Source organism: Apodemus sylvaticus, chromosome 1, assembly GCF_947179515.1.
Source record: "Apodemus sylvaticus chromosome 1, mApoSyl1.1, whole genome shotgun sequence".
Taxonomy (NCBI): Eukaryota; Metazoa; Chordata; class Mammalia; order Rodentia; family Muridae; genus Apodemus; species Apodemus sylvaticus.
The window spans coordinates 142,615,520-142,639,551 of record NC_067472.1 but is presented as its reverse complement, the minus strand read 5'-3'; the positions used below and the strand labels follow the sequence as shown (position 1 = coordinate 142,639,551).

Here is a 24,032-nt window from a genome sequence, read left to right as displayed (position 1 = left end):
CTCTGTAACCGGCTCCACTTATTCTAAACGTTTTATTCAAAAAGGGAAAGACTGCCATAAACAATTTCACATGCATTATAGTTCCCCCACCGAGATTATAGCCCAGATGTCTCCAGGCACAGGTTTTATGCAGAATGTAGTGGGGATTTCATTCATTTTATTGGGTTTCATTTCGCAGTCATCCCATGCATCATGAGTTATGTGCTTAGACACGTTCCAGGTGAAGCATTCTCCTCTGTTTTCTTCCCGCCCCCAGCACTTTGGTGCCTTCTAAGAAACTCATGCTAGATGGAGTTTTTGCTGCAGTGACAATATAAGAATTAGGTCTCAGCTAAATCTCATTTGCCACAAAGCTATTTATTAGAAATGCCAGGAGGCAGGTACTGTCATCCTCCGTATGGTCCCACAAGGGCCTCATGAAAGCTATCAGCTGTGCTACCCAAGTAGAGATGCCAGAGATGCCAGCATCCTCAAGCCATGGCTGCTGCTCACCCTAGGCCATCCGTGGGAGATGTGCGTGCCTCCTCTACCCCATCATGGACCGTCCCAGAAGGATCCAGGCTCAACCTTAGCAAGAGGCTTTTCTTTCTTGTTTCTAGCCCTGGTTTAACACAGGTTTAAGAAGTGTCTCCAGTGCTGCCTGTTTAAATGTCAGAGTCACTTGAATCCATAGCACTGAGGCCTGTGGTCCTTTAACTCTTTTGATTTCAATTTGCTTGTCTTTCTCGGAGTCCCCATAGCAGCCAATGGCACTGAATCACTCGTAAGTTTTCTTACCTCAGTCCTGTGTCTCCTCCATCACTTGAAGCATTCGTTTTGATACCAGGCCGTTCCAAAGCTCTTGGGGGGGTAGGAATTCCCCACACCTCCCCACAGAGCTCTTTTTACCTGTCTAGAACACACATAACTCGAGGCGGTGATGGGCGCCAGAGCCTGTTCTTCACCTCAAAGTCACCTGGAGCCCCAGGCTCCATGCTAACGAGTGTTATCTCCCTTGAAGCGCCTGTGCCTGGTGGCATCTTTAGATCTTTAGTTGAGCATGGTGGCCTAGCCTGCCATGATCCAAGTACACTGAACTGTGTGGGACCGAGACTCTCCCGACTACCTCCAGGGCCAGTGCCCTGGCAGCGGCCTCAATGCATCCTGGCATTGAGGTTGTGATCTTTGGCTAGGTGTTTGAAGGGTTGACCCATGGGAGAGGGAAGTGCTGGCTCCCACTTACCCAGCCAGGGAAAGTAGCATCCAGTGGACATGCGTACATGCTCGCTAGGTCGAGGAGCAGGGCCTTAGGCCCTTGGGAAGGTTGAACCTGGCCTGTGCCTGGGGAAACCCAGCAAGAAACAACAAGAGAAAAATTACCCCCACAGTTCCAGAGAGGTTTCGAAAGAAACCTTAGCACTTCTCATAGCATGTTTCCCTTGCCTTTACCCAAGGGTCTGTATTTTTATTTGTTCTAGACCTGGCATGGTGGGTTAGGATAAACATAGCCTATTGTGCTGTTATTAGCACTGTGGGGGCTCTCAATGCGGGGCGCCTCTAGAGGCCGAATGGAATCCTTGAGAGGTTCTGAGTATGGCGTTCATTAGTAGTTGTGAGGGTAGTTTCATAGAAAATGTGCTTGCCAGCGTGTTTTGCTGTAACGATGCATATAACATAAAGTTTACAATCTTAACCACTCAAAAACTCCCAGTTGACATATCGTACTGATTTTTGAGGTTCCATGATCTCATTCAGTGCCTGTATTCAATGTGTGATAACTAAGTCAAGGTCATGAGTGTTTCTGTCTCCCCAAATATCATTTCTACATGTTGGGAACCTCCAAGGTCATTCCTTCTAGCTATTTGGAAACATGACCAGATGCTGGATACTCTGGTTGCCCTATTTTTCCTAAAGAATGGTTGGCATTGGTGGTTTTCATTAGCAACAACATTGACAAAAGCAGCGTTGCATGCCCAGCTAGGAGAGAGGTGCATGCTGGAACTTACCCAGCCTCCTGTTTTCCCCCTTTTTATTCAGCCCAGCGCCCCAGCCCATGGGGTGGTACCACTCACACTGAGCAGTTAGACTCCACTGGAAGCATCCTCATAATTAAGCCAGAGGTGTGTCTTTAGGTGGTTTAAATACACTCAAGCTGACAGTCAAGACATCCCAAGCACATTAGGAGAGCATCTCTGGGGCTGTTTTGATGCCGTTGTTTACACTCTGTTTATACTCTCGCTGTGCCTGCCGTCCCCGCACAGCTGTTTTCAAATGTCCACATCAGGCCTTAAGCATTCACATGTGCTTGTCAAGTCCATGACCGTGGCCATCACTCACCTCCAGAGTTCTAGCGTTTTCCCAAATGCCCTGCAGCCAACATCTTTTTCTGATTTCTTATTTTCTAGTGCTAGGGACTAAACCCAGTGCCTCAAAGCCAGGCAGTGTCGAACACACCTTTGATCCCAGCACTTGGGAGGCAGAGGCAGGTGCATCTCTGAGTTCAAGGCCAGAACTTGGTCTGCAGAGTGAGTTCTGGGACAGCCAGGGCCACACACACACATATACACAAAACAAAAAACAAAACAAAAAAGAAACCAAAATCTCCAAAATTAAAAAAGAACAAAACCCAGTTCTCCACACACACTAGACAGTACACCTTCAGTCCATAATTAACTTTTTAAAAATGAAGACAAGAACTCAGTATGTTGTGAGGTTGGCTGTCCCTTACTTTATGACACTTTTGCCACTACACTCCAAATGCTGGGGTTATAGGTGTGCACCACCACACCCACTTCATAATAACTGTTAGGTTTAATAGACTGAGCATTATCTAGAGGTATTGAGTAATGGTAGAGTAGACATGTTACATGTGTTAACCCCAGCACCACCACAACCACCAAAAGAGTAGTGGGCATTTGACTGTGTAGAAACATGCATTCCCTTCAGAGGGACCTAGCTTGGAGGAAGGCCGTCGGGGCTAACAGAGCTAAACAGATGAGGCACAGCAGCAGGCACTGATAGTCCCTGAGGCTCACGATTGAGTGACTCCTTCTGAGTGAATCAGTCTGCCAACATGACTTGCAGATGCTCCCTGGAGACAAACACTGGAGGTGTGGGGGTAGGGAGGAGCTTGGCCAAAGAATGGGACTAAGCTCCAATCAAAAACAAGATAAACCTCAGAGAATCCCAGTTCGAGGGTTAGGAGGCTGGCCACACAACCACACCATAGGAAAACAGAGACTCCATGTGGATATCTCATCCATTACAGGAGCCTCAGAACACTTAGAGCCTAATTAGTGAGCTCCAGGCCAGAAAGTGTTCTGACCGCAAAAGTGATAGGCAGTTTTCCTGAGGATGATATCCAGTATTGCCTTCCAGCTACACATATAGTCATGTGTGTGTGTGCATGCTTGAGCGCACGCACATCCACAAGCACACATACACACACACATGAATGTAAGAACACATATAGGTAAATATGTGTTAGGAAGGTTGAGAACCACTTAGGGGAGGGGTGCTATGACCTAAATCCCCCAAAAGGGATCAAGAGCTCCTTGAGCTGAGGAAAGGTTAATCTTCCAGGTGGGGGCGGGTTGCCTGGTCTCTCTAAGTTAACATGCAGCCAACTGATGGCAGGAGAGCCTTCATGCGCATGAAAAAAAGTAAAAACCATGTGGAAATAGTTTGAGTACTGTCTTAGTTAGGGTTTCTATTGCTGTGAAGAGACACTATGACCACAGCAATTCTTATAAAAGACAACATTTAATAGGGGGTGGCTTTTCGTTCAGAGGTTCAGTCCATTATCATCATGGTAGGAAACATGGTAGTGTGCAGGCAGACATGGTGCTGGAGAGTTAGCTGAGTATTCTACATCCAGTATCTGCAGACAGCAGCAAGACAGGGAGCGCCTAGGCCTGTCCCTCAGTGACATACTTCCTCCACCAAGGCCATATCTACAACAAAGCCGTACCTCAATAATACCACCCCCTATGAGTCTGCAGGGGCCATTTTCATCCCCACCAGCACAGGTACAATGCCCAGTTTAACCCAGTGAGTCTCAGACACCGTCACATCAACGTGATGCAATTAAAATGTTTATGTTCTACCCTCGCAGTACAACTTGGTCTGGCCACTGAAGCTATTGGCTGGCTACTGCAATGATTCTACCCTAAAGCTGATGGGAAGGAAAGACATGCAGTTGAACTCAAGTCACCAAGGCCCTATGGGGCCACTGGGCTAAGCTTAGGCCTCTGTTCCCATCTGTGAAGTGGGGAGGGTGGACTACGCCCCAGAAGTCACATAGCCAGTCCTCCTTGAGCTCCTAGAACGCTGTGTGGGCAGCCTGGGGACATCTGGGGATTTCCACAGATAGTCTAGAACACCAGACATGTCCATGACATCTGCTTCTTTTCCTGTACCTGTCAGGGCCCAGCAGAGAAGAGTGTATTCACTGTGCAAAAAGCTTCCACTTCCAAGACTGGAAATGCGTGCCGGCCTGTGGTGAGGGCTTCTACCCCGAGGAGATGCCTGGCTTACCCCACAAAGTGTGTCGAAGGTATGGTCTTCTGGGCTGATGCGGAGTCGTGGTCATCTGGGCACTGCAGAAAGAGCAGCTGGAGGGCCAGGTGTGGTGGCAGTGCCCCCGGAGCCTAGGGGATTGACATGATTCATCGCCCACTGCTGAAGGTGCAAAGGGCAGACAGGAAACCATTTACTGAGGAAGGGATGCCTATAGCTAGTGATTGCCGAAGTCACAAGCCAGCTGGCAGCCTTCGAGCCTCTCTTAATGCCTAATTATTTGTGAAGCACTTAACATATGCAGGCACTGGGTAGCAATGGGCTAGGACAGGAAATGGAATTAACAAGGTGCTGTCGCGCAGCCCTCCCATCCCAGCAGCAGATGGTACAGGGCACTGGTCTTCAAGCCATGGTGCTGCATGCTTTCACATTGTAGTAGTCAATGAAACCACGTTTATGGGAGTTAACGCTTTCTCTACGTTACATATGTTAGACAAAATGAAACTCTCCTGGCCATGTCCTCATTGCAAAGCCAGTCCTGGCATAGACAGTACATGTGTGTTTTAACCCTCTTGCTCTCTGTCTGTTCCTCCCATGAGCATACACACTTGGCAAACACCACTGGACCCAAGGGAGGTCCCTTGTTGTGTGGAGCATGGGCTGTTGAAGGAGCAGACATGCTTTCTTCTATGCTTGGCTGGCTGTGCCTTGTACCAGGTCAGGACATCATAAACAGGCCAGGAACAGGGAAGGCAGCCTATGGCATGAGCAAGAGGGAGGCATTTGAAGGTGACAGTGCTGATGCTGTGGAGGGGTGGGTGGTGCTGATGCTGTGGAGGGGTGGGTGGTGCTGATGCTGTGGAGGGGTAGGTGATGCTGATGCTGTGGAGGGGTGGGTGGTGCTGATGCTGTAGAGGTGTGGGTGGTGCTGATGCTGTGTGGAGGGGTGGTGCTGATGCTGTGTGGAGGGGTGGTGCTGATGCTGTGAAGGCGTGGATGATGCTGATGCTATGGAAGGGTGGTGCTGATGCTGTGGAGGGGTGGGTGATGCTGTGGACGGTTGGTGCTGATGCTGTGAATGGGTGGATGATGCTGATGCTATGGAGGGGTGGTGCTGATGCTGTGGAGGTGTGGATGATGCTGATGCTATGGAAGGGTGGTGCTGATGCTGTGGAGGGGTGGGTGGTGCTGATGCTGTAGAGGCATGGTCCTTGAGGGAAGTGGAAGTAGGGGATTGCTATCTGCAAAGCCACCCTGAGAAACCTGTGTCAGGACAGTGGTGGGAAGCCGTGCCCAGATCCCATTCCCGATGGCCAAGTCCACAGTAGGCTCTGCCTCCTGGACTGTTTTGAGAATTATGGTACGTTGTCACCTATACACGGTGAGCTGGTAAGAGCAAATCCTTGCACTGGAAAAAGAAGGGCCAGTGGGGGGAAGGGGCGACTTATGTCTGTGCAAGGGTCAGCACCCTGCCATGTTGATTCAGAAACAGGGGACTTACCCCACCTCCTGCCATGCTGAGTCCTGTGCACCAGCCTGTGGGCACAGCTGTCTACAGTAAACCTTTCATTTCACAAGCCAGCTGGTTTACTGATAATTAAACCAAGGACAACAGCACAGGGACAGCATGGAATTTAATGATGATAATCACTTTCATTTGTCAAGTGCCCCAGACTCCCAGGGATGCTGACTGTGGCATCCAGAGGCCATAGTGTCCCAGCCCCGAGGAGACAGGAGGGAAGCCAGCCGCAAAGGCCCCTTGACAGAAGCTCCTGGGTACTAGTTTCTATCTGAGGAAATGCTAATAGCCCCGGAGGGGAGTTCAGCCCCAGCTTGGAGCTGACTTACAGATCCTGGGCAAACACACCCAGGAGTCTTGCAGAGCCCCCAAGTGAGGAAACGACAGGACTTCACACAATTCCACACCATGGAGCCTCTGGCCCCGAAGAGCCTTTATAGGTACGAACCGTTCCCTACGGGAGAAGAGCCTGAGTCATGGTTCTGCATGCCTCTCCCATCTCAGGCAGCAAGCCCTCGGAGGCTACCTGATACCGTGCTTCCCCTGCAGAAGAGCCAGGAAAGCTGTGGGAACACATCACTGTTTGAGGGCTAGATGCTGAAGCCGTAGTGGCACAGGCCTGTTGGTTGCTAACCTGGGTACAAAGAAGACATGTAGAAGCTGAAGTCCCAACCTGAAGACAGTCCGTGACAGTACCTCAGAACTGCCAGCCACACTCAAGACTCAGTAAGGGGACCCACTGGCAGAGAATGAGAATAACTCCGGGGTTCTTGCTCCACGGATGGTCTTTCCACTTCTTCCCTCCATTCTCCCGACTCCTCAGTAGGTGCAGACGTCCTCAGGTGTCTGTTTGTACCCAGCCTAGTTTGTACCCAGACTGAAGCTTGATGAGGGCTCCCTGAAGCGAGAGGTCTGTGGTGAGCACAGCTCTCCCTCCAGGATTTGGCAGGGTAGAGTTGCCATGGTGTTTTAGAGGTGACAGAGGGTACTGCAGAGGAACCATAATGCCCCTGTTCTTGAGACCACTGCCAATACAATACCATGCCGGTAGAATCAGAAGCAGGAGACAGGCATTTGGGGAGTGGGTACAGAAGATATCACCTCTTTCTCAGGAAAGTGTCATGCTCAGTTCTTCCCCACAAAACTCCAAATGAGCACGCAGGGTGGCCAGCCCCACACCTGGGCCTCCTGAGACCTGTGTGGCTGCGCCAGCAGAGCCTGCCTGGGCTTCCGGCTGCTGAGCTCAGACTTGCTCAGATGGGACGTGTTATTGGCAGTTCCTACTGCAGAAATAGGAAAGAGAAGCCCCCTCCCTCCGTCCTGCTGAGCTCAGTGAGCAGTGTGTGAAGAACTGAGCTGTGTCTGGCTGGGTTCTCTCTGCAGCCTGCTCCGTACCATAGGCCCTCATGACTGAAGCAACGCTCAGTCCCAGTCTGTGAGTCCCTGGGGCCCTGAGCCTTTCAGACAACTGGCAGTCTTTGAAATGGCTGTCCTTACATGCATTTCCATGAAAGAGGCCACTAAGATCTCGGGGGGGGGGGGGGGGCTATGTCATGAGGATCCAGTGTGGCTAGAACCAGACACCAGGGACTCCCCAAAATTGCACCAGAGGACAGCTTACACGCTGATCTGAAAGCGGGGCTCTGAACTGTAGCTAACTCAGCATCCTCTACTGCATTTGGAATAAGCCTACTTCACCTAGGCTGAGGAGGTGCTGCCCTGGGGCTTCTTATGATTTGGATAAAGTCCTCGGGGACATTTCATCACCGAAGGTTTCACATAGGTGGCTGCAGGCATCCTTCGTAAACATGTCACCCCTGGGGCAGGCCCCAGCATTGCTAAGCTCAGCTTCTTCCCAGGCCCGGTCCACACTTTCTTGACAGTAGCAGGGGAAGCGGGAAGCAAACAGGAACCTCTGTGGAGTCCTGGTCACCTGGAGCTGGAAATAGCTTCAGAAGCAGCTCGAGTGCGCACGGAGAATCATGCAGAGTCACGCTAAGTTGTTTCTATCAAGAGCTATCCAGCACACAGTTCAGGTTTGCAGGAGCCTGCCTATCAGAGCTGCTTAGCCTGACCACTGCCGTGCAGAGCACCCACAGACCAGGTGGAAACAAACCCACGTTCCCGCGAGAATGTTGAGGGTGGACTTCAAATGCGGTCTGCTTTTGTGACCTGAGGTCATAGCACTCTGCGTTAGCAGGAGCCATGGGGTCAGGCTGGGCCAGGACTGTCTGTCTGTGGAAGCCGGAATAGAGATAGACCCGACCCCTCCCCAGATGTCTAGCAGATGTCAAGCATGCTAGCCTGGGAGGTAGCAGAAGTTGTCGGGTCAGCTCCAGATGCGCATTCGTCGTGGTCCTAGGCAGTCTGTCCCCCACCCCAAGCTGTCACAGCTGTCCAGCTGGAAGCTGTGGAGGCACATATGGGAGTGGATTAGTGTCTACTAGAGTGTCCAGGTGGGCCACAGAGAGTCTCAGAGAACAAGGCCCGGCCTCCCCTCCTGAGAATGCTCCTGCCAGCTGACTCTGACAGACTCTGCCTTCCCCGTGGCAACAGAGAGACAAGAATGGTGTACTAACACATTCAGTGCATGTCAGGGCATCCTGAGGGTCCCCGTTACTCCTGAGACTTTGGGAGTACATTCTGAGCCGTTCTGGGATGGGAGCCCCGTGAGGTGGGGCCTCTTCCCCAAAGCTCAGGAGGAGCTGATGTCTTCCCACAGATGTGAGGAAAACTGTCTAAGCTGCGAGGGCTCCAGCAGGAACTGCAGCAGATGTAAAGCTGGCTTCACGCAGCTAGGGACCTCCTGCGTCACCAACCACACGTGCAGCAATGGTGAGCATTACCTCAGAGCTGCCCTGAGGCAGGGAAAAGAGGGGAGGGGGGGGAGTGGCTACCCAGAGCAGGAGTGCTCACTTCTGACCTGATCGCCCCTCTTTGGCTACATGGCTTAAAAGTACTTTTGTTTGTATCCTATTTCCACTCTCCCTACATAGGCTACAGGCAGCTGGAGTATAACTTGCCCCAAAAAAACCCTCATCACCAGGAGACCTGAAAGACCTCCTCCTCAGGACTAGGAAGACAGAATTGAGCCCCAGCTGTCTACAAGGAGCTTCTTTACCTATGCTAGGAGAGCCCTGGCTCTGCAGATAGATGGTGGGGGGTAAGAAAGACAAACAGAAACTCAGAAGAAATCCAGACAGTGGGGATGCCAGGCAGGAGGAGGGTCAGCAGAGGCCTATGTCTGTCTTGGAAGGGGGACTCCTACTGAGCTAGCAGCAGGGAGGAGCTGCATGGAACCAGTGCTGGACACCATGTCCTGTTATGCAGGAGAGGGGACCCACGACCCCATGTGCCCAAGGGTGGCTAGCCAGTCCCTGGTCATAAAGCTGGCATGGCCCTGCCCTGGCAGAGTGCCCACACAGCACCCTGCAGATGTCCTGAGGGCTACCAGGTGGCCTATCTGCCTTGTTTGCCGGAGGCATCCTGTTTAGGAGTCCCTGCTCAGGGTATGAACCAGCCCTAGAAAGGGAGGCTGCCGTCGGACAGCCTGCTCCCAAGTAGCAATGTAGAGGCAGGGGTACCCGTCTCCACTGCTCTCCCCATCACTGAATCCTGCCTGCCCATCTTCTCCCTCCACCTCCCCCATGGCACTGTCCCCTAGACTGCATTCCTGGAGCTTGCAACCCCTCCTGCTCCAGCCCTGCACCTCTGGCTGTGCCCCTTCCCCTCTCTCCATGACCAGTCACCAACACAGTGCCCCCAGAAAGAGGCTCACATGAGTAACAAGGACCCCATGACAGACCCTCCCAAAGCCCTTTCAGCCACTCCCTCCCCCTTGTCACTGAAGCTCAGCAGAAGTCCCATAACACAGTGCCACCTAAGCCTCCCTGAACTTTGCGTTGAAATGGCTCATGCGGGAGACACTGTGTCCTGCCTGGTGCACCATCAGTGCCTGGCAAATGGAGAACAGTTGGATCTTAACAGGTCCTTGTCCTTTTCTGTTGCCAGCCGATGAGACCTTCTGCGAGATGGTGAAGTCCAATCGGCTCTGCGAACGGAAGCTCTTCATCCAGTTTTGCTGCCGCACCTGCCTCCTGGCTGGCTAGGGGCGCCAGCTGCCCGCAGAGGGCAGGGTCCTCCTGTCTGCCCATTGGCCCATCTACCTTCCTACAGATGGTCAGCCATAGCCTGTTCCTTGGGGTGGCCCTGCATCTGACAGCTATATCTCCCTCAGAGCTGGGTCCTACTGCAGCATCTCCGAGCACCTGAACGAGGTGGAGGTGGCCCTTAGGGATATGTGGCTAAATTGACAAAAAAAACAAAAACAAAAACAAAAACAAAACCCTGAACTCTGCTTGCTGGCTGCAGTCTAAAGTTGGGCTCAAAATAGGAACAAAATGAATTATGAGACTCATGCCTGCAACTTCGGAGTGGCTTCTGGGACCCTAGTTTACTGAAACTTCAAGACCAAAGCAGAAAAAAAGAGATGCCTGGCCATCACGTCAAGTCCTCCTCCCGCATATTTGTGTGGCCATGACAAATCTCACAGAGTTGGCTGGCAGGACCCTATGCTGTCCTCACCTATGATAAAGGGCCTCGCTCCCTCCCCATGCATCACACAGCCTGAGGGACAATTGATCAGACTGTAAATAAAATAGGTTTCAGGGCATAAGATGTATGACCACTGGGGATAGAATCTACGTCTACGCAGTCAGCTCCTTCCAAAATGGCAGCCCCACCGTCCCGGAAGGTCCACTCAACCTCTCTTCTGAGTGAGCCAAGCTGTCCATGTGTCGGTTTTACCTGTGTCTCTGAGGCCTCCTAGGCCGGAGCTACCAGCCATCTACAGATACAGAGCCTGTGAAGGAGGGTCCGAAGGAGCTACTTAGGGCTAGCCAAAAGACATCCGATGGCCAGGCAGTTCCTCCTTAAACATGCAAAGCCAGCCCCCGAATCACTAATCGCCAGCCCTCCATGACACACAACTGCTGTTCAAGTGCATTTGGCCTCTACACTCAAGACTCTGTTCTTGGGTGGATGCTACTCTGGTCCAGTATGGTACAAGCCTACATGATAGAGCTGGATTGATTTTCTGCCAAGCCTGTGTGGGCATTTTATAAGCTACGTGTTCTAATTTTTACCGATGTTAATTATTTTGACAAATATTTCATATATTTTCATTGAAATGCGCAGATCTGCTTGGTCAGTTCCCCGAGCTGAGGGAATAACATTTGCCTTAAATTTTTCCAACCTCGTCTCTCTCCATATGGTCCTGCTCTCCTCTCTGACTATAATGTGTTTGTCTTGTCACCTGTAAGTGGCAAGGACTCAGCTGTTGTCTGTTGAATCCACAACTTCAAATAAGAAATCAGTGAAGCAAATCTAATGTTAACCCTGAGTTAATAAAAGAGTTAACATCCCACTGCAAAGGGGCCTGTATTTCTTCCCAAGATAAAACTTTGAGCCTCAGTGCTGGCCAGTGGGTGAAATGGAGATCACTTTGTGGGTTCTTGATCTGTTGGATATCTGTATTCGTTACTTTTCTCATTGCTGTAATGAAATATCTGACGAGAAGCAATGTAAGGGGCTAGGGAGATCAGTAGTTGGTTCATAACACTTGATGCACCCCTTTAATCCCAGCACTTGGGAGGCAGAGGCAGGCAGATGAACTCTGCTCGAGGACAGCTCCAGGACAGCCAGGGCTACACAGAGAAACCCTGCTTCAAAAAATAAAAAAATAAAAAATAAAAAAAGAACACTTGTTGGTCTTGCAGAAGTCCCAGGTTCAATTCCTAGTATCCACTTGGCAGCTCACAACTATATATAGCTACAGTTCCAAGAAATCCAATTTCTTCTTACCTCTGTAGGCACCAGGCACACATGTGATGTACGTGCGTACGTTCAGGCAAAATACACACATACAGTAAAATAAATGTAAAATAAATAATAAAGTAAAATAATAAGAGTAAAATAACACCCGCTGAAGGGATAGAGGCTTATTTCCGCTCCCAGTCCCAAAGAACAGGCCACTGTGATAGGGAAGCCATGGTGACAGGAATCCTGAAGCCACCAGTCATGCTGTGTGCAGACTGGAAGATGAAGGCTAACTTGCTCACTTTATCTTCACGCACAGTCTGAGACTCCAGCCCCCGGAGTGACATTGGGAACAATCAGGAGGGGTCTTTCCACCTCAGTTCATCTAGATGAGCCCTCATAACACACCCAGAGGCCTGTCTCTTAGGTCATCCTAGATCCCACACAGTGTAAACTGTTAACCACCATAATATCCTAAGGAGAGCTTTAGCAGATGTTGGTGTATGGAATAAAGAGGGAAACCCAGGGTTACAGTTCAGGGATGTCATTCATCAGGGGCCTTCTTTATGGGGGACAGCACTTGCCTCCTAGCCTGAGTCCCTGAGTTTGATTCCTGGAACCCTCATGGTGGAAGGAAATAATCAATTCCCATGGGTTGTCCACTGACCTCCACATGCTCGCTGTGCTACACATGCTTGCTGTGTACACACACACACACACAATACACAGCTTTAAAATTTAAAAATAAGAGACCCTCTTAAAGCCAAGTAAGGTAAAGGGCACTCTGAGGTCCCCTACATCTGACAAGTACCATTTAACTGGGTGATGACCTGCCTCCTCCACAGCTACTGAAATCCCCGCACTCATGAGTTACCTGCCTCTTGGGATTTCCACCATGGCCTGTGAGTCCCAAAGCGCGTATGTAGAATCCGTAGAATTCTACCCGTATGTAGAATTTGTAGTTGCAAATAAAGAAAGGACACCAGCTAAAACTGAGGAATCAGGGGATGGGCAATGCTTCAGAAATCCAAGGCTGGTTCAGAACGTTGGGGATGAGTGCACCAGAGTCTGGGGAACCCTATGGGAGCACTGTCACCTGGACCCCATTTTCATTAAAGCCATGCCCTTCTCCCCTATGACCTGCTTGTCTCATGTTAAGACAAATGAAAAGATCACCGCTATCTATCTCCCAAGTGCAGCTGGTGTTAATCCAGCTCCCAAACTCATTTCCTGGCTGTTTCTTGGCTGCTCTTCTCCCCTGGGACAAGACCCTGCTGAGCCTGTCTTGCTCAGTGATGGCCACAAGAACTGCTAGTACAACAGCATAGCCATGGAGGCTCTGTGACAGAGGAAGGGAGTGAGATACAGTTCTTAAAAAAAGGACAGATCAGCCGGGCGGTGGTGGCGCACGCCTGTAATCCCAGCACTCTGGGAGGCAGAGACAGGCGGATTTCTGAGTTCGAGGCCGGCCTGGTCTACAGAGTGAGTTCCAGGACAGCCAGGGCTACACAGAGAAACCCTGTCTTGAAAAAAGCAAATCCAAAAAACCAAAAACAAACAAACAAACAAACAAACAAATCCAAAAGGGGACAGATCACCCATAGCAGTCCACCACAAACATAGACAAGGCAGGGTTGTTGTGGTGAGACTGAAGGGGTAAGTGGGTATGTCTGGAATTCTGCGTCCCGAGTGGACAAATATGCCTAAGGACATGACCTCCCGCTGTAGAATTGTTAGCAGTGGTCAGGGTCTAGACTGGATGTTTCCAAGTTCTTGACCTTTTCAAAGAATTGAAATAAAGACTCACACTGCTTTGCAAAAGTGAAAACTTTTGCTCAAAGTTTATCAAAACTTTACTCAAAGCAAAGCAATAGAATAGGTCAGACAATGTCAGTGCTCACCAAAGGCCATATGAGTCGAGAAGGTATTTAAGGGCCCCAGTTATTGTGAGGTCTTTTATTAGCCAAGAGGAGTCTAGTGGGAGGTAGTTCTGTTTTTATTGACAAGTCTACATTACCTAGGCTCACTTCATCTGTTCCTTCCCATAATGATATGATTTTAATCATATGCATACACAATAAATTACACATAGGCAAAAAGTGGCAATAGAGGATTCTCTTTGAAAGTTCACTGAGAGAACTCAGTTCGCCTTATTGTGCATGGTCCTCAAACCAGTTCAAGCCTGGTCAGCCTCCTAGCCTCTGTACAAACTGGAATATGCTTGAATAGAATTTGTTCGTGAGAGGAAGGACTTATTTCACAGACCAGAGAGGGCTGTGCATGCAGCCCAGCAGAGGTGGGGATCATAGGTTACTAGATGCACTGTATAGACAGGGGTATATGGTACATAGTACATGTGGGTAAGGGTCCTATGTTGGCATGTGCATTGTTAAAATGGAGGTCTGAGTGTAACATATGCCAAGTGGAGTTCCACAATGCTAATATGAATTCTTTCCCCATATCTGCATCAAAAGTATTTCTGAGTTAAAACCAAGCTAAGGAGTATACTGTTAGCCTCTAGAACCCAAGCATTAAAAAATGCCAGATTATTGTTTATTAAGAGTGTAGAGTCCAGATGTATGGAGAGCCATGTCATGGTAGCAGATACTATAATCTCACTACTCCTGAGGTGTAGACAGGAGAATCTCACATTTGAATCCAGCCTGGACTATATAACAAAACCCTGCATCAAAGAGAAGGAGAGGAGGAAGGGAAGAAAGGAAGAGAAAAAAAAAGAACCAGCCTGGGAGATGTCTTCAGTGGAAGAGTGCCGACCTCACTTGCAATACATGAGGCCCTGGGTTTAATCCCTCAGACAGGCAGACAGACAGACAGACAGACAGACAGACAGACAGACAGACAGACAGACAGAAAAATATCCCAAAGAACCCCGAGGAGCCAACCAGCAGCCTTACAAGCACCTGCCCACACTGCAGTGTCTGGGCTCATCCAGGGACTAGCCAGAGGGGTAGGAAGTTAAGAAGCTATGAGAAGGTTATAATGACTAAATGGCACCTAAAAAAAAAGACAGACTAGGTCTAGCTCAGTGGTTGAACACCTGCTTAGCCTTATGAAGCCCTGCTTCCTTTGATCACTGACACTACTATCACTAAGCATAAGAAATGGCTGACCACATCCAATACCTGTTCACATATGCTCACACTCAAGGTAAAGATTATCAAACACTACTAGGTGGGGTATGTTTATGGATTTTATTTTAAATAACAGGATCACGGTTGTCTCCGTTATGGTTCTATTGCTGTGAGAGCACATGATAAAAGAAGCAGCTTTCCCTAATCAAAGAAGATTCCGTAGCCTTTTACTCCTGCATCCTTTTTGACTCTAAATTCAGAACCCTGGGGCTGATGCTACCCAGTCCTGCTTGCCAGCTTGGGCTGAATCCTGGTACCCACTGTGACTTATATTTGCACAGGCTTTGACGTGTGAAGCTTTCCTTCATAGAATAAGCTTTGCTTCTGGGAGTTGGAAACTTCCTGGGTGAGGTCATCGCTCCCTTGCTCCATTCCTCCTTAAGCCTTTCTTAAACTTCTCATCTCCTTAAGCAAAAGATTGGCTCCAACATTACATATCCTTGGTACTGTTTTTTCCTTCCTCAAACTGAACATTTTATATTTCTTGTTATTCCTCTTGTTCTTTTTCATTATAGATCTGCATCAGAGCAATCACTGGTAACCATGTGACAAAGTCAGAATTACATTGTCTTGAAATCTCCTTTTCTAACATTATTCCAAAACACTTCAATTTTATTCTCTGGTAATTTTTTTTCCAATAAGAGCAGAAAGCAGTCACATTTGTTGCCACAATATCAGAAGAATAGTCTCTATAATTGTTTCCTTTTGAAACCTCTTGGAGGCTAAGCCTCCATAGTCCACATTATTCACAGCATGATTGTCTTCCATATTCCTTCTGGGATGGATGGCCCATTAAGTCTCACTTAGTGTTCAACAATTTTTCTAGTCCAAAGTCCAAAGTTTTCCACATTCCTCCAAATAAAAGCATAGTCCAGCCTGTCAACGCAGTACCCCACTCCTGGTACCAACTTCTGCCTTAGTCACTGTTCTATTGCTTTGAAGAGACCACGACCAAGGCAACTTATAGTATAAGGGGTTTAACTGGGATCTTGCTTACAGTTTCAGAGGGTTAGTCTATTATCATGGTGAGAAGCATGACATCATGGTACTTGAGCAGCAGTTAAGAGTTTATGTCTTGTATATGCTTATATAAAACATAAATATAAAAAATATATTATATATATAAATATATGTGTATAAATATATAATACATATGTATACACACACACACATATATATATATAGAGAGAGACAGAGAGACAGAGAGAGAGAGAGCATGGGCTTTTGAAACTTCAAAGACCACATCTGTTACATACCTCCTCTAACAAAGCCAAGCCTCCTAATCTGTCCCCAAAAGTTCTATTAACTGGGAACCAAGCACTTGAACATCTAAGCCTATAGAGGCTATTCTCATTTAAACTACCACATAGACTATCTACACTAAGAGTAACTAAACATCTCTTAGCATTCCTATGGAGCCTGTTATTATAGGATTCCTGTTCCTCTAAGAACCAAAGTGACAAGAGCCAAGAATGTCTTATTAACCTAAAAGAAAAGTTCTCAACCAGGTCTGTTTGCTTTTTCAGAGGATCTTCAGCAATGTCTGCAAACATTTTTGACAGCTGGAGGGTGTCATTTCCATCTATGAGGTAGAAGGCATGGATGCTACTAGGCTCCCTACATTGTGCACAAAGGCTTGACAACCAAGCAGTATGCAGCCTGAAATGTCAGTGTGCTCAGACAGAGAAAGCTGAACAACAGTAAATGTCATTAAAAGGAAAAATGTTTGAAACATCATAAGGACATCAGAACCCACTTAAGGTTTGATGTCGCCCATTGTCTGCTAGAGCGAGACACCCTACTCCTGGTAACAATTTTCGTTTTTGTTAGGATGACTAATACTATGATGAAACACCATGACCAAACGACTTGGGGAGCAACAGGTTTATTTTGCCTACACTTCCACATCACTGTTTATCACCCAAGGAAGTCAGGACAAGAAGTCAATGGGGGGGGGGGGGGGCTGGAGAAATGGCTCAACAGGTAAGAGCATCGACTGCTCTTCTGAAGGTCATGAGTTCGAATCCCAGCACCCACATGGTGGCTTACAACCATCCGTAAAAATATCTGACACCCTCTTCTGCTGTCGGAAGACAACTACAGTGTACTTACATAATAAATAAATCTTAAAAAAAAAAAAAAAGAAGTCAATCGGGGTACAACTCTGCAGCAGGATCTGGTTCAGAGGCCCTGGATAATTGCTCTTTACTGGCTTGTTCTTTGCTTGTTCAACTGGAATGTTTATAGAATACAGGGCATTCAGCCCAGAGGTGCCCCCACCCACAATGGACTGGGCCTTCCTACATCACTCATGAACAGAGTCTCAGGGCTGGAGAGATGACTCAGCAGTTAAGAGCACAGACTTTGCCGGGCAGTGGTGGCACATGCCTTTAATCCCAGCACTTAGGAGGCAGAAGCAGGCAGATTTCTGAGTTCAAGGCCAGCCTGGTCTACAGAGTGAGTTCCAGGACAGCCAGAACTATACAGAGAAACCCTGTCTTGAAAAACCAAAAACAAACCCCCAAAACCCAACAGGCTTAGCTACAGCCAGATCTTATGGAAAAATTTCCTCAATTGAGGTTTCTTACTCTCAGATAACTCTAGCTTGTGTCAAACTATCCAGCACAACTGATTCTTTATTAGTTTGACACATAAACATATCAATAGCTTAGTAAGCATAATACTTCGTTTCTTATCTCCAAGATCTCATATTAATATTACAGTATAAAACATGTTGCAAACTTTAAAAGCCCCACAGTCTTTGTAAATTCAAACACTTTAAAAATTCAGTATTGGGCTGGAGAGATGGCTCAGTGGTTAAGAGTACTAACTGCTCTTCCGAAGGTCATGAGTTCAAATTCCAGCAACCACATGATGGCTCACAACCATCTGTAATGAGATCTAATGCCCTCTTCTGGAATGTCTGAAGACAACTACAGTGTAGTTACATATAATAAATAAATCTTTTAAAAAAATAAAGGTGTCCAATACTATCTCCCTTGGAAAAAAAAAAACAAATTTAGTCTCAGGGCTGGACAGATGACTCAGCAGTTAAGAGCACTGACTGTTCTTCCAAAGGTCCTGAATTCAAATCCCAACAACCACATTTGCAATGGGATCTGATGCCCTCTTCTGGTGTGTCTGAAGACAGGTACAGTGTACTCATGTACATAAAATAAATAAATAATTCTTTTAAAACAAGTTCAGTCTCTTTAAAAATTCAAAGTCTCTATAGAGCTTTCAAATCCCTTGTAAAAGTCCAATACTCTCAACCGTGGGCTCCTATAAAATCAAAAATAAATTAAATACTTTCTGTTTCGAAAAGAAAGAACCAGGGCACAGTCGCAAGCCAAGCTAAGCCAAGTTCTAGCAGTATAAATAACTCTGTGCCCAGTGTCCGGCTCTTCTGGAATCCCCTAAAGGGCTTGCCACAGTTCCCCCTTTTAAAGTAGAGAAATACTCCTGTATCTCCTTTTTTAAAATTTACTTTTTGAGAATTTCATATGGTATATTTTCGTATTCTCTCCTGTCTCCTCTCAGATCCTCTGCCTCCCACCTCCTCCCCACCCCACTCCCCATATCTACCCACCCAACTTCAAGGTCTTTCTAGCTCTTAAAAAACCAGCTCTCTAGTCTAAGACCTCCACCTAGTGGTTCGTTCTGGAAGTAAGGAAAGTTGGAATTATTTTGACAGTTGTTGGGAATATTTGTGTATGGGGGGTGTGTGTCATTATTTGTTTTGTTTTGTATACGTTTTTAAAAATCCCAAATAAAAATTATAGAAAAGTTGTATGACGCAAAAATATTTTCCTGAACAATGTGAGAGTAATTTTCTGAAATAACGTCTATGATTCCCTCAAACACTTTAGAAGGCATTTCTTTTTTTTCTATTAATTAATTTATTTATTCATTTTATATCCTGATTCCAGCCCCCCTTCACATAGTCCCTCCTTCCATTCCCCCTTCCCCTTCTCTGAGAAGGGGAGGCCCCCCACCCTCCATGTACCAACAACCCCATCTAGCACATCAAGTCACCGCAGGACTAGGCATTTCCTCTCCCACTAAGGCTAGACAAAGACAGCCCCGTTAGGGGAACAGGAACCACCGGCAGCAACAGAGTCAAGGACAACCCCTGCTCCAGTTGTTGGAAGACACACATGAAGACCAAGCTGCACATCTGCTATATAATGTTGGGGGTGGGGCTAGGTCCAGGCCATGTACGGTCTTTGGTTCAGTCTTTGGGAGACCCAAGGGTCCAGGTTAGAGTCCCTATACCCTCTGGATCCCTCAATCCTTCCCCCAATGCTTCCAGAAGACTCCTTGAGATCTGTCTAATGTTTAGTCAGCTGCTGAATGGAGCCTCTCAGATAACAGTTATGCTAGGTTCCTGTCTGCAAGCATAACAGAGTATCATTAATAATATCAGGGATTAGTTCTTGCCCATGGGATGGGTCTCAAGTTGGACCAGTTATTGGTTGGCCATTCCTTCAGTGTCTACTTCATCTTGGTCCCTGAATTTCTCATAGGCAGGACAAATTTTGGGTGGAAGATTTTGTTGGTAGCTTGGTGTCCTTATCCCTCCACTGGAAGTCCTGCCTGGCTACAGGAGGTGGCCACTTCAGGCTCTATATCCCTCACCACTAACTAGGAGTCTCAGCTAGAGTCACTCTCATAGACTCCCCAGAGCCTCCCCATCCCACATCTCTAGGACATCCTAGAAATGTCCCACCACACCCCACTCACCCCTGAATTTCCTTCACTCTCCCAGCCCTCTCTCCCTGGTTCTCCCTACATCTGATTCCCATCCCCACCCACCCACTCCAAAGAATCTTTTTAGATATAAGGTGTAGCTGATAGGGGCTGGAGAGATAGCTCAGCGGGTAAGAGCACTGACTGTTCTTCCAAAGGTCATGAGTTCAAATCCCAGCACCCATATGGTGGCTCACAACCATCCATAAAGAGATCTGACACCCTCTTCTGGTGTCTGAAGACAGCTATAGTGTACTTACATATGATAAATAAATCTATAAATAAATAAATATCTTTAAATAGTAAAAAAAAAAAAGAAAGAAAGAAAGGCCTAGCCCTACACTTTAAAAAAAAAAAGATGTAGCTGATATTTATATGTAAAAGCTATAAAGAACAAGAATAACCAAAGTGATGAGAAAAAGTGAAGCTTGATCATTCTTTTATTGAGCATGTATTATCAAAAACAGTATGATATTATGCAAGTAAATCCATAGAACAGAATGGCTAGTCCCAAAACAGACCTTCACAAGTTTAGAACTTGGTTTTGACAAGAGTGGCTTTGGAGAACTAGAAGGAAAGAATGGTCTTCGAATATGGTGTTAACTTAATTTTCTGATGGTGTCTTGGGGTTTTATTGCTGCAACCACAGCAATTCTTATAAAGGAAAACATTTAATTGGGGTTGGCTTACAGTTCCACAGGTTTAGTTCATTATTGTCACATCAGGAAACATGGCAGCCTGCAGGAGACACAGTGCTGACACACTTCCTCCAGCAAGGCCACACTTCCTAACTGGGCCTCTCCATATGGACCAAGCATTCAAACAGTTGAGTCTATGGGAGCCATATCTATTCAAACCACCACAATTAGGGGAAAAGTATATTTTGGTCACTTCCTTTCTATATTGATCCCAGACACACTGCATTAGTGAGGCCTCCTTTAGTTGTGTCTTGGGGACATTTCCACATAAGTTTAACTGAAATAAAAATCCACCCTGAATAAAGGTAATACATTCCCAAGACATGATACTACATGATATATCAAAACCAAAAACCAAGGGCTGGGAAATGGGTCAGCAATTAAGAGTGCTTGGTACACAGGCATGAAAACCTGAGTTCAAATCCCCAAGGCCCACATAAAAAACCAGGTGTGGTAGTATGGACCTACAGCCCCATTTCTGGGGAATAAAACAGACACTGGCACAGGAGAATCACTAAGGGGTTTGCTTGCTGTCAGCCTCCCTCTAGTTCAATGAGAGACACCTATTCCCTCCTCTATCCTCCAGATGCCCACAGGTAGGTGCACCCACAAACTCATGTGCATTTACTACTACTACTACTACTACTACACACACACACACACACACACACACAATGATTAACTGCGTTTGGTAGTGAAATGGTTCACATAAGATAAGATAGATAGTTCATAAGATAAGATAAGATAGTTAGTTCACATACTAACTGAGCCAATTGGGAAGTATCTAAGTCCTTTTATTAGCTGGCAACCAAGAGTGAGCTCATGCTTCTTCTCCCAAACTAAAGCTCAGGGGTACAGCATATTCTTAAAGACAAAAACCACAATTATATTGTTGTGTCCATTTCATGAACCCCCAAAAGACCACTGAAGAGCTGATTCTGATATAACCACACTAAGGTCTTTATTACAAGCTCGAGCTTGGGACACACCACTTTCTCTGATGCAGCAGAATGGGAGGATGAAGCCCAAGCTCTCAGCAGGATGAGGTGTTATAGGAAACAGTAACCAAGAGAGGGGATTTCTGCCCCGGCACACATCTGGTTGGAGAGCCGTTATGGCAGCCAAACTATAAACTTAACTTCTGCTTTCCTCCTGATTGGTTGTGGTTAGGAAGTGAAATGCCAGGGCCAGGCTTGTTAGAAAGAGTAACCTGGAAACTGGTCTTCTTTGGGAGTCACCTGGGAACTGATGCTAGATGCTTGCTTGTTAGTTAACTCGAGTTCAACCTTAGGTCAGGTTCCCTAAGATGGAGTTTAAACCCCAAGATCTTGTTTCTCAAGATGTGGTTATTTGAAAATGCTTGGCCCAGGGAATGGTGCTATTAGGAAGTGCAGCCTTGTTGGAGGAACGAGACTCTCTTTCTAGCTTCCTGAAGACAGTCTTCTCCTTTTTGCCTTTGGAATAAGATGTAGAACTCTCAGTTCCTCCAGCCCAATGTCTGCCTGGATGCTGCCATGCCTCTTGCCATGATGATAATGGACTGAACCCTTGAACCTGTAAGCCAGCCCCATTTAAAGGTCTTTCTTTTTAAGAGTAACCATGCTCATGGTGTCTCTTCACAGCAATGAAAACCATAACTATGTCAGAAGTTTGTACCGGGGACTTGGGTATTGCTGTGATAGGCCTGACCATGTTTTTGTTTGAAGGAATGTGAACTGGGGGACTTTGGAAACAGTGAAATGCTTTAAGTGGGGCTTAATGAGCTATTCTAGTAGGAATATGAAAGACATTGATACTGAGGGTGATTTGAACTCTGAAGATTGTTCTTGTGATGTTTCGTTGAAGAATGTTGCTGATTTTTCCCTTTGTCTGAGGAAGAGTCTACCAGAGGCCAAGGTAAAGAGTAAAAAGGCTAAGGTAAAGGAAGTCTCAGAAAAGCCCAACATAGACTTTGTCCTCTGATTTACTTTCATGAAGAGAGTCTTGATCAAGTGTGGCAAGCTTAGAAAGGAAAAAAATACAAAATATATGATTCAAGTATTAAAGTGGTTCCAGGAAGTGCAATGGAGGTAAATCCTGTATCCAAGGAGATCGACAGATTAAGGGAGTGGTGACCTCAGGGTAAGATCCCACCCAGCTAAGCTTATTGTTTGTGTGTTTGCAGTTGAACAACAGTTAGATTATTGTGACCTGGTTATTGCTTTCATGTGGATATAAGGAGATATGGTTGTGTGTCAAATTGACAGGGGATGACACAAGCTTTTGATCTGGATCTTGTGGCATAGTCACCGTGACAAGCTTAAGTACAGGCATGGTGAGACACTTTTAATCCTAGCATTCAGAAGGCAGAGCCATGCAGATCTCTTGGAGTTCAAGGTCAGACTACAGAGCAAGTTTCAGGACAGCCAAGCATTAGGCAGTGGAGTTGAAAACAGAAAGCTGGTGATGATGCAATAGAAGAAGGGGACCATATTCCAGCTCCAGTAAGCAGTGATGCTGGTTAGGTGGAGCTAAGAAATTAGCAGAGATTAAGAACAGACTGAGGTGAAATCTTCTGGGCAGTGGATTCTGAGAGCACAAAGAGGCTGTGTTCCAGAGATAGCCCAGGTCGTACCTTGTGCAGCAGCTGGACTTGGTAATATATAAGAATCAATCACCCAGGTGGTGCTAGTTTTGAAGGCATGAAGGGGTCATGAACAACAGCTGAGATTTGGCACTGTGAGAGGCCAAGGAGAGTTACTGGTGAAGGGGCAGCCTCAGTTGGAGTTGATGGCCCAGGGCTGAAGGGGTCACCACTACATTACACTCACTCCAATAATCCTAGTACGTGGAGGCAGGAGTGTGAGCTGTTCAAGTTCCCTCAGGTTAGTCACTCCATAGAGCTCTTTCAGAGGACCGGAGTTCACATCCCAGCAATCACTTGTAACTCCAGTTTCTAAGTGTCTGGCACCTCTGGCCTCTGTAGGTATCTGTACTCATGTGCACACAACCACAGAGACATACAAATAATTTTATTTTTAATAAAAAATTAATTTTTTATTAAACTTTTATTAATTCTTTGAAAATTCCATGGAATTTGATCACATTTATTCCCAAAAATAATTTTTAAAGTGTTTTTAAGAGTGTCTTCTGCTCTCGCAGAGGACCAGGTTTTAACTTCTAGCTGAAGCCGTCCCTGAACCCATACACAGGTGGGTGTGTACATTAATTAATAAGCTATGATAAAATAATAAGCAGGGAGCTGGAGAGATCGCTCAGCAGTTAAAAGCACCAACTGCTCTTCCAAAGGTCCTGAGTTCAAATCCCAGCAACCACATGATGGCTGGCAACCATCTGTAACAAGATCTGACACCCTCTTCTGGAGGGTCTGAAGACAGCTACACTGTACTTACATACAATAAATCTTAAAAAGAAAACAAAAGCACACGATTTTGTGAGATTAAGCCTTGGGGACAGAGGTCAAGGCTCTGCAGGTATATTGTGTTTATTGTGTGGTGCACACAAGTGTCGATTTTTGATGCGTGTATTCTGCACTTCATATGAATTTTTTTGTTTGTTTGTTTGCTTGAGACAGGGTTTCTCTGTGTATTCCTGGTTGTC

The 24,032-nt window shown here is 46.8% G+C and overlaps 1 protein-coding gene across 2 annotated transcripts in view; it reads left to right on the top strand.

Moving 5' to 3' along the window:
* The window catches only part of Pcsk6 (proprotein convertase subtilisin/kexin type 6), a 191,113-nt gene extending 179,665 nt beyond the window's left edge, over positions 1–11,448 (top strand). For both annotated transcript variants that reach the window (XM_052161235.1, XM_052161242.1), the window contains 3 exons: positions 4,405–4,534; positions 8,739–8,851; positions 10,028–11,448. In XM_052161235.1, coding sequence (XP_052017195.1) covers positions 4,405–4,534; positions 8,739–8,851; positions 10,028–10,125 — 341 coding nt within the window. In that variant the 3' untranslated portion in view covers positions 10,126–11,448. The remainder of the gene's footprint in view (positions 1–4,404; positions 4,535–8,738; positions 8,852–10,027) is intronic.
* Positions 11,449–24,032: the final 12,584 nt, after the last annotated feature.